Source organism: Corapipo altera, unplaced genomic scaffold, assembly GCF_003945725.1.
Source record: "Corapipo altera isolate COAL_440 unplaced genomic scaffold, ASM394572v1 161, whole genome shotgun sequence".
Taxonomy (NCBI): Eukaryota; Metazoa; Chordata; class Aves; order Passeriformes; family Pipridae; genus Corapipo; species Corapipo altera.
In genome coordinates this window covers 1,358,081-1,368,926 of record NW_020884979.1, presented here as the reverse complement: position 1 = coordinate 1,368,926, position 10,846 = coordinate 1,358,081, and the positions used below count along the sequence as shown (strand labels likewise).

The 10,846-nt window shown below is 53.2% G+C and overlaps 1 protein-coding gene across 1 annotated transcript in view; it reads right to left on the bottom strand.

The window, feature by feature from the left end:
* Positions 1-10,661, bottom strand: part of DNAJB12 (DnaJ heat shock protein family (Hsp40) member B12) — a 17,624-nt gene extending 6,963 nt beyond the window's left edge. Inside the window, exons 1-5 of the mRNA XM_027665656.1 lie at positions 10,501-10,661; positions 6,727-6,901; positions 5,686-5,831; positions 2,495-2,680; positions 1,032-1,111 (exon numbers count right to left, since the gene is read on the bottom strand). Coding sequence (XP_027521457.1) covers positions 1,032-1,111; positions 2,495-2,680; positions 5,686-5,831; positions 6,727-6,901; positions 10,501-10,633 — 720 coding nt within the window. The 5' untranslated portion in view covers positions 10,634-10,661. The remainder of the gene's footprint in view (positions 1-1,031; positions 1,112-2,494; positions 2,681-5,685; positions 5,832-6,726; positions 6,902-10,500) is intronic.
* Between the last annotated feature and the right edge of the window lie 185 nt (positions 10,662-10,846).

Sequence of the window (10,846 nt, the reverse complement as noted above, 5' to 3'; positions counted from 1 at the left end):
CAGTGCACTGCCAATCCACACCCCTGTGCCCAGGATCCAGTGCACTGCCAATCCACACCCCTGTGCCCAGGATCCAGTGCACTGCCAATCCACACCCCTGTGCCCAGGATCCAGTGCACTGCCAACCCACACCCCTGTGCCCAGGATCCAGTGCACTGCCAACCCACACCCCTGTGCCCAGGATCCAGTGCACTGCCAACCCACACCCCTGTGCCCCAGGATCCAGTGCACTGCCAATCCATATCCCTGTGCCCCAGGATCCAGTGCACTGCCAATCCATATCCCTGTGCCCCAGGATCCAGTGCAGTGCCAATCCATATCCCTGTGCCCCAGGATCCCACAGCAGTGCAGTGCCAATCCACACCCCTGTGCCCCAGGATCCCATAGCAGTGCCAATCCACACCCCTGTGCCCTAGGATCCAGTGCAGTGCCAATCCACACCCCTGTGCCCCAGGATCGGGTAGCACCGCTCTCCCTCCCTCCCAGTGCTCGGACACAACCTCCACTCTCCTGCTTTTCACAGGCATTTGGCTCAGGAGTAACTCAAAATAACTGGGGGGAACCCAGCAGCACACTGGGCACTGTGACTCTGAAGGTCCAAAGCCACTGGATGTGACAAAGGGCAGAGGGGACTGGCAGGAGGAACCTTGTGAGGGAATTCCAGAAGCCTCACGCCCATATTTTGTTTTTCTACAGTTTTTGCTAGAGAGCAGGACTGGTTTTATGGAAAGCCTTCTCCCCTTTTCAGCAGTGGCTGAAAGCAATTCCCCCTCTCCCTCACCTCCCAAGCCCTCTCCAGTTCCAGCAGTGTACACTCTCCCCTTTAAGCTTGGGAAAGAAATATTCAGGAAGTTCTTGTTTGTTTTTTAAAAATAAAACTGGCTACCCCCAGAAAACCCTGACTCCAGCTTTCTGTTCAGGGGGGTGGCAGAGAACAGCACCGTTTCCCAAGCCAGCCACAGCAAACAGCTCCCAGTTCACATGTTGGGAACACCTTTACCCTCCCAGCCCCTGGTCTGTTGTCCACTTACATCCCCCTGGTGCTCCCTCCTGTCCTGCCTCTGGTGGTAGGTGTATCTCATCCTGCCATTGCTGTACACGTGAACGTTACCTGCAGGCAAAGAAAACTGTTACACCAAAGTCACAGTGTGGAGGGTGGTGCTGGCTGGCCAGGAGGGAGCCACAAAAGGTGGCCATGATCCATGGCACTTGCTGAAACAGGAGCATTCTTGAGGGGTACTGAGTGCAAACAGAGCGGGCACAGAGGTATTTCTGTCAGATTTTGCAGGATCATATGAAAATTCAGGTTGGTAGTGACCTCAGGAGGTCCAACCTCCTGCTCAAAGCAGGGTCAGCTACACAGAGAGAGTACCTTGTACAGGCCTCCTCTCTTCTGACTGAACTGCCTTTAGATTAAACCCAATTACAAACAGAAACAATTCTGGTATTTTTTCCACCCTGAAAACAAAGCTCATCCATGTCTTGTTTTAAATATCAAAGCTACAGCTGCAGAGGGAGCCTGGCTGAGAGAGCAGCCCTGGATTCCCTCGGGACAGTGAGGAGAGGGAAGAAAAGACTGAGCCAAAATAGCAGTGTGCTGGTTTTGCTGGAGTAGCTTGGCCTCTCTGCCAGGTTGCAAAAGGCTTCCAGATGCCTGTCATTGGTGTTGGTGTGTTAATTCCCACACAGGAGAGAGCTACCAGAGCAAATCTTCTTCACTGAAACCAAATTATTTCTTTTTTAAGTTGGTCCACAGAGGTCAGACAACCCTTGTCTCCACTGCCAGTCAGACATGAACAGAGCAAGGACAAAGGAGTCTTCTAAAAGAAGACCCTTGTCCTGATGTGAAATCTGTGTCTTCCTGACTGGAACTGAGCAAGCGAAGGAATGGGCACTCAGTTCTTTTCTGCTGTCCAAGCCACGATGAGTACTGTGGATAGACAGGATGCAGCCTTCATTCTCAATTCAAGAGGTTTAAATTGTGCTGTAGAAACACACTTTCCTTTTCTGGGACACGGGGGAGAGCAGGAAGTGGCCAGTGATCTCACAGAAACTGCTCCAGCTGCGTGGTAGAGCAGATAGAGATCGGGAGCAAGGCCCAGGGTTTGCTCTGATAAGAAGATTTGACTTCTCAAACCACCAGGCAGAAAAGCCTTCCTCAAAACAGGATTATTTTTACAACAAGCCTTAAAACAAGTAATTTTTTGTTCTAACATCCAACCCAAGCCAACAGCAGCTAATGCTGGCAGCCGTGCAAACAAACACCTGAAGCTGGGAAGAAGTCCAGCTCTCATGGTATTTCCTGCTGGATGCCGAGTTCTCCAAGTACCCACCTGAACAACTTAAAAACCTCGAGGTGTTCAGGTCGTGGCTGAAGGAGAACCCTCTCCCATCAAGCTCAGCAATCCCTGCACGGCCAAATCAATCCCTGCTGCGCTGTCACTCTGCCAAAGCATCGCGTCCCGCTCAAGAGATTAAGGTTTAAGGTGCTTACTAGAGGGAAAACCGCCACCAAAAAACATGTTGAAGAGGTCCTCAGGGGAGATGTCGGCCTCAAACCCGCGGTGGAAGTCCGAGTGGCCGTGCCCATGCCGGGCAGGGTTGAGTTTCTCATCTCCAAACTGGTCATACTGCTTCCTCTTCTCCGGGTTGCTCAACACCGCGTACGCGTTCCCGATGACTGCAACAGGGACAATAAGGAAGCAATTAGCTTCTCTCTCCTGCACATGATACATTCAGCCCTGCGCACTGCCAGGACTTGCCTTTCTCCTCACACAAATGGGATTCTCAACTACCCACGTCTTTTCAACGGGCCACTGGTGACCTGGCACACGTCGCTGGCAAAGGCAGACAGGAGGAGGTCACAGCAAGAGACTCGATGAAAAGTCCCTTAATTGATTCGAATGAAGGAGTTATGATATGACTGGTATGAATTTGGTGCATGTCCTTAGGGAAACCCTTCAGCTGTAACCAGGGAAAATAAAACTGCAGGGAAATAAAACTGCAGTTGACAAATTTTATTCAAACGTGGCATTAGGGGAATTCAGTGTCGGAGCACAAAACCAGAACTGCAAACAATCTAAATATGGGCCAGATCACTGAAAGAGACTTTAAAACTTTCCATGAAAGCTGGTAGGGAAACATTAGCTAGAAGTTGTGTCTGTCAGCTATGAATTTCAAAATTTCCAGATGCCAGACGTAAGGTGCATAATTACAAGGACTGTTAATCAGTGCCTGTGACGGTGGAAATGAACTGGAACTGAAGTCCTGCCAGTTCCCAGAGTTTCTCTCCTTCCAGCCTTGGCAGTTTGAGCCCTTCTCCCAGAACACCTGCCTGCCACCCTCCTATTTCTGTACTTCCCTCTCGACATGTTCCAGTTTCCCACTTCCCCTCTGCACCAACCCACCCGAGAGCCTCCCTCTGTTGCAAGAAGCCAAAATGCCCGTGGCAGCGACTGCCTGGTGTGGGAAAGACAGGAGCAGAAGGGATGGAAAAGGGAGATTCATGCCCTTTTGGAGGAGATCAACTCCAAGATTCAACATTTTCCCCATGGTCAGATGGAGGTGTACGGTTTCCTCTTGGACTAGAGACTGGGAGTGTGGAGGATGTAATGTCAACACACTCCTTCTCCCTCTTGGTTATAATTAGTGCACACAGAGCAAACAATTCCAGAGCCAGGCAGGGAAGCTGGTGGACAAGGAGTGACTCAGAGTGTATGAACCACACAGCTTGAAAGAACCAGCCAAACAATGAGAACAGAGCACTGCAGGGTTTGTTCACTGTCTGACTTTGTGCTGACAGAGCCAAGAAATGCCTCATTCCAGATCAGGATTTTAGCTCCTAGTAACCAGGTTCATCTCTTTTTTTCCAGCATCAGACAGGCAGTGATGCAAATCTGCCACAGGTCAGGCTGCAGCAAACTGCAACTATAAACTGAGACACAGGCTCAGGACAAGACACTTTATCAGCAGCCACTGGGGAGGTGACTGCCAAGACTTCAGGTAATACATCAACGTAAGAAAAAATTAACTAATACCCTCACTGCAGTGCAGGTTCCCCCTTCACCCTCTGGAACCAAACAGCTGGAGTTCAGCAAGCTGGGAGCTCAGCTTGGGGGCTGAAGGACAGGGAGCCAAGGAGGCAAGGCCTGGAGGAGATAACCCATGAGCAGAGAGCTCTGCAGCAGGGGATAAAGGGCACCTTGCTTAACACACCTCTTCTGGCACGTAACTCTTGTCAGAGCCCTCTGCAAACATCATTATTGGAGATTACAGGTGAGGAAACCTGCCTTTTGCCAAAGCACGGATCCAAGGATGAGCCACTGAGCAGCTGTACCTGTCTGCAGATGCTCTTTCATCTGCCCCCCACACCACACAGGCTCTCCCAAGTAGCTGGGGGTCAGCTCACTGTTTGCTAACACTTATCAGCTAAGGATTTAAGTCTTAAAAGACTTGAACAAACCTTACATAAGACTTTTACTGCTGAATTCATGTCTGCAAGGAGCTCACCCCAATACTGTATCAGTACACTCACACCAGGCCAGCCTTGCTCCCTGCTCCAGCAGAAGCCTCATGCATTTCACTCCCCAAATCCCAGAATGCTTTGGGTTGGAAGGGACCTTAAAGACCACCTAGTCCAACCCCCCTGCCATGGGCAGGGACACCTTCCACTATTCCAGGTTGCTCCAAGCCCCGACCAACCTGGCCTTGGACACTTCCAGGGATCCAGGGGCAGCCACAGCTTCTCTGGGCAACCTGTGCCAGGGCCTTACGTCCCTCACAGGGGAGAATTCCTTCCTAGAAAATGGCCAGAATCAGAACACTTTTGTGGTTTTAACACCACAAAAACAGTGCTGTACAGCTGGTATCAGAGGGTTCCACATTTAGCTCAACAACAAGAATCAAAATTGCACAGCTTGCAGGGGAAAATGGGGTTATACGTTCCAAGCATTGGACATGTTCCACGTCTTGGAAAATCACTCCAGTTTTAAGGTATCTTATTACCCAGGAAACGTTCCTGCTGCATTTGCAGAGAGGCCCTGAGAATGGGGCTCTTTGCAGCAGAACTGGAGCTCCTGGTGACCTTTTTTGAGTTCTGGCTGGGCTCAGTTACACCCCAGAAACTTCCACGTGGGATTCCTATCCACCAATTCCATCCACAGCCTTTCACAATGGTCAGGTGCTGCCTAGAATGTTTCTCTCAAGGGGTTCATGAGCCCAAGAGCTGCCTCTGGTGCTGCACAACTCACTGGGTCTCTCCTGGGTTTGTCAGTAGACAGGGGTGCACCCAGAACCTGCAGGACTTGGGGCTTCTCCCTGTTAAGTGAACACTCCTGCAACTCTCCAAAAAACCAGGATGGTTCACATCCTGAGAGAATTCCCTTCTGAGTAGCGTGGCAGGAGGCTGGAGCAACACACAGGAAGGGCTGCTGGGAGAAAGAGAAGGAAAGCTGCTCCTTGTCCCACCAGCAGAGGCAAATCCTACCCACACCAACCTGTGCTTATTATTTTAAGCTTATGCTTCGTTCATGATCCGACCGGCTCCGAAGAGAGGCAACTTCACAAAGAGCAGCTTGATTTCACTCCACCTGACCCGGGAGGTTGTTTTTAGGAGCTGTCACTAGCCCAGCTCAGTGCCACTGCCTGACAGTTGGGGGCAGATCCCAAACCTGGAGCTGCCTTTACCTTTGAAGGCCTCCGTGGCCCCCGGCGCGTGGTTCTTGTCCGGGTGGAACTTGAGCGCCAGTTTCCGGTAGGCCTTTTTCAGGTCCTCGTCAGAAGCTTCTCTGTTTACTCCCAGAATTTCGTAGTAGTCTTTGCACTGCTTTACCCTGCCAGAGGAGAGGGGAGAAAACGGGGAGTCTGAGGAGTGCAAAACCCCTTTGCCCCGAACGCGTGGGCTCCGTGACACCACGGCCTCGGCGTCGTCGTGCAGGGCCCTCGGGGCCACTCAGCCCTCACGGGGTGACCCAGTTGTTTTCACCGACTCATTCCGGGTGTGACAAACACTCCCACGGAACGAGCCGGGCCAGTAGAGGTGGAGGGGCCTCTCCTCAGGCCGGGATATCACCTGCAGAGGAATGGGACTGGCAAATGAACCTCACACTCAACACTCTCACGTTTTGGAGGCTCTTTGGGAGGGACTACGGGATATCTGGGGGATATCTGGGCTTATTGGCATTTTCCCCTTCCTCTCTCCTCAGCTAATTCACAGACCTAAAACTAACAGCTGAATTCCAGAGGAGGAAGGAGGGAGCTGCCCAGGATGTGCAGTCCAGTTCCTCCTGGGCACACTCACAGCCCAGCCATGGTTTCTGCTTCTCACGTGACTCATCTGAGACAGAATCCAGCAGGCCGGGTTTTTGGAGAAGTGGATGATGTAAGAAACCCCCCTGCAAGTCCCTTAGAGTGGTTCTTGTGCAATTCAGGCCACGCCCATAACCTCAAACAACATTTACCAAGTGACTGTGCCTGGGGATCAGTCCTTCAGCTTCCAGGATGTGCAAATGGTAGAAAGGAACAAAGGAAAGCTTGAAACAGGGTTTGGAAAACGGGCAGACCCAACTCAGCCGCCTCCCAGGGCTGCTGGAACCATAAATCCTCCCGGGTGTGCTTTTAACACCACTCCACGTGGTTTCAAAGCTGGAATCTTTAGAACGCTGTGAAAACCAGAGCGGTGCCACATGATAAAGTCAAACAAGCTGCCCCAGAGAGCTGCTCACACACCTCTTCACTGCATCCACCTGGTCCTGAGTGTAGCCCTTGGGGGCCTCCCCTCCGGCCTCTCCGTTGGCTGACGGGAAGTCCCCGCTCATTTTCCTGAAGGGGGGGGTTGTGGACTCCCTGGACTGGGACTGGCCATTGGCCGACTGCTCGCCCTTGTTGAGTGCCTCCAGCAGGACTGGAACGAGAAAAAAGGTAAAGAATAAAGAAAAAAGGAGTTAAGAGACCATCAAGCTCAACCTGCCCCTCCAGCTCGACCATGAAGAGAGCCCTCTTCATCTCTGCCACTGCTCTAAGACCCCTCGCCCTTCCTCAGGAAGACCCCAACCCTTCCACCCAAGGGACCCTCCAGCTCCTGCTGCTTCTTGCCCAGATGTGCTGAAGAGATTCCCTGCTTCTCCCAAAGAACACAGCCTCCATAAAAACCCCAAGACTACCCAACCAGACAGCCCAGGAGCCACAGTGGATCATCAAAGTGGTGCATCCTTGTCCTTTTTTTCCCCCTACATCTCTCCTCAGCAGCAAAGAAAGCGTGCCCAAATTTGTCCTCTAGCATATTATAAAGCATATTACTCTTCTTTATCTCCTCCTTTTGAGAGTCTGCTGTGCTGGGGAAGTGATGTGACAATGCTGTATCTTTAGAGAGCTTAGAGAATGATTCCGTGGGATGCCAATCCCACAGGGACACTCCCCCTTTCTGGGGACAGAACTGCAGCACTGGTGGCTGCCAGCACGACAGGCCCCGTCACACCAGTCACACTTTGTTCTCCTCTCTTACCCACATACCAGGAGCAGCTGTGAAAACCATTTTTCTCTCTTAATTACTGAATAGGAGTTGCAGAAATTCACTTTCCCTTTGCTTTTCCTCCTCACAAGGCTCAGGCACTGTCCTCCATCCTCTTCAGCCAACAGGGGACAAACACCCAGGCCTGGCCTAACCACACAGGAGACACAACCGAGGCAGACTCCAACATGGAATATCTTTCCATCATCCCTGGCAGCTGGATAGCCACTATTTTTTAAATCTGACTGATTTCTTCATCAGAAAGAAGAGGCACATGTACTATGATTAAACCCAGACATATTATTTACAGAAGCCTCAGTATCCTGAGCTTGCAGTCCTTTATCCAGAGCCCAGAAATGGGAAGGATGTTCCACCTCCTCCCATGGATTGCACACTACAGACCTTGCACTATGGGGGTATCACCTTCTTAAAGCCAGTGCAAACAATGCTTGCAGGCCAAGAGATGAGCCAAGATATCCAAGATATCCTATCTGCCCCCAGAGCTTGGAGGGGCAAGACAAATCCACTCCGTAATCCAAGAGCCAACAGGGGATGAGGGATAAAAATGACAGTGGGGTAACGAGCAGTAAATCACTGGGTGAGCTTTTGAGCTTGGGGGGGTTCCACTAATGTAAAAATAATTTATTTCAGAAAAATAAATCCTTCCCTCCCTCATATTCACACCACTCCAGCGTTCACAGAATCACAGGCTTGGCTTTTGCTCCTTGCAAACCTGGAGCTTTTAAATTTCCCCTCCCAAGGCTGTTCCTCCCCCCACCCCCTGCTCCTGCTGCTTTGGGCTCAGTTCCCCATAGCCTGCCAAGAGAATTTTAGAATCACAGAATGGTCTGGGTTGGAAGGGACCCTAAGGATCATCCCATTCCACCCCCTGCCATGGGCAGGGACACCTTCCACTAGCCCAGGTTGCTCCAAGCCCCATCCAACCTGGCCTTGGACACTTACAGGGATGGGGGAGCCTGTTCCAGGGCCTCACCTCCCTCACAATGAAGAACTTCTTCCCAATATCCCACCTAACCCCACTGTCTGTCAGTGGGAAGCCCCTGGGACCAGCCCAGCACCTGGGGGGTTCTGTGTCCCAGCACACACGGCCGGGGCACGCTGAGCTTGTCATCAACCACCACCCCAAAGTGCACTTCCCAAATCCAACCACAGAAATCCATGGATGGCCACAGCACAGCTCCATTTGGCTCTGCAGCCCCAGTCCTGTTGCTTCTGCACCCCAAAGCCATGCTGGTGCCCCGTGCAGCCCCAGCACAGCCCAAATCCATGGGCTCCTGGGGCGGACAGAGCTGAATTAGTTTTCAGTTCTGCCACCTCAGCTCCACTTTTCCTCGCTTATCAGCCAATGTTTGCCCGACAAAACTTCCCCAACTCCCACTCTGAGGCGGCTGGGGCTGCGCTGACACAGAGGGTTTTTGCTGAAATCCCCTTGCAAAACCCTCCCCTGGCCCCGTGACGACACCAAAGGCCCAGCTGGGGTCAGGGTTTGCAGCTGCACAAGGGCCACGTCGCTGAGTGTTGCCAAACCCCCTGGAACTCGTGGGAAAGAGACTTCCCAGGAGCTCTGGAGACTCAGTGACCTCCGTGGAACCGCAGGATGTACGGCAGCATTTCCCAACTCCAGACACAAAGGGTCCTTGGATGTGAGACTTGGTTGGGGCTGGCCACAAATTACCATGTTGTGTTTAACATTAACCTGCCCCTGCTGCCCCCACCCCCCGGCCTCTGCCTTCCTCCAAAAGTCACTTTTCCTACGCAGTAATTTCACAGAAGTATAAATTCCGAGGAAAGGAAGGGCAGGAAAACCATGCTGCACTCACAACAGGCTGACACACCGCGTTTGGGGGAGCAGGAAGAGGCCTGGAGCAGCCAAAAGGAGCATTGCAGGAAGCCCTGGGACACACAAGCTGCAAAGCTCAGCCAAAGAATCCAAATTCAGATGAGATCAAAGTGAAAAAAAAAAAAAATAAACCCACGGCCCTTTGTATAAATTTCCAGTACGTCAGAACAGGCAGGGAAAGGATTGTGTTTGGCTGCTTCCAAAGACCACTTCCCACATTCACTAAAGCTTCCAGGAAGTGAGATCCTTCCTCAAAACTCCGAAGGCCTTCAAGGAGGAGGGTTATTCTGTTACACGTATGAGGGTGTGAGCTCAGCATGGCCTGTCTGTCTGGGAACGGTGGGAAACTGCTGGAGGAGGAACAGGAGAGGGAGAGGAGGAGGAATATGACGAGGAAAGTAGGAGGAACAGGAGAAGGAACAAGAGAGGGAGAGAAGAATAAGAGGAAGAGATGAGAAGGAATACAAGGAGGAGGAATAAGAGGGGGAGAGGAGGAATAGGGAAGAGAGGAATAGGAGGAGAGGAATAGGAGAGGGAAAGAAGGAAGAGAAGGAGGAGAGGAGGAGTAAGAGAGGAATGGGAGCAGGAGAGGAATAAGAGAAGGAGGAAAGGAACAGGAATAAGAGGGGAGGAATAGGAAAGGAGAAATAGGAGGGGGAAAGGAGGAACATATGGAGGAGACGAATAGGAGGAGGAGAGGAGGAGGACGAGAGGAATAGGAGGAGGAGAGGAATAGGAGTGGGAAAGCAGGCATAGGAGGAGCAGGAGAGAAGGAGAAGGGTGAAAGGCTTTCCGCAGCCCCCCGAGAACTTCTCTCCCGCCTTGCCAAGCCCCGCAGCGCTGCTCCCACTAGGCCGGCGTCAGGGATCCAGGGAGCTCCCGGGGTGCCCCTGCCCTCCCCGGCACCCTCTTGCCCGGGCCCCAGCGAAGGCGAGGGGCCGGTGCCGGGCAGTGCCGCAGCCCGGGGGTCACCGGGACCCCCGACCCCGCCGGGCCCCGCCACACTCGCTTTCCCAGCGTGCCCCGCGCGGACTGCGCAGGCGCGGTGCGGGTGAGAGGTCAGGCCCGGCGGCGGCCGCGCAGGCCGCGCTCCCCCCGGGCCCCCCCGCCGCGGCCCCGGCCCCGCGCTCACCGCGGACCCGCTGCGAGGGGTACAAGCGCTGCGCCTTCTCCAGGAAGCGGCGGGCCTTGTCGGGCTGGTTGGCCTTGACGGCGGCCAGCGCGATGCCGATGCACCGCTCCGCCTCGTCCCGGTTCGACTCCATGGCGGCGGCGGCCGGGAGGGGGGGGGGAGGCAGCGGGGCGGGACCGGGCGCGGAGTGATGACGTCACCAAAGTCCGCCCGGGCGGGGCGGGGCTGTGAGGGACATTTTGGGCAGGGGAACCTCCGGGGAGACAAATTGGGAGGGACGGGGAGAGACAGACTGGGGGGGGGACTGGGATAAAGAGATTGGAGGCTACGGGGATAGAGGGACTCG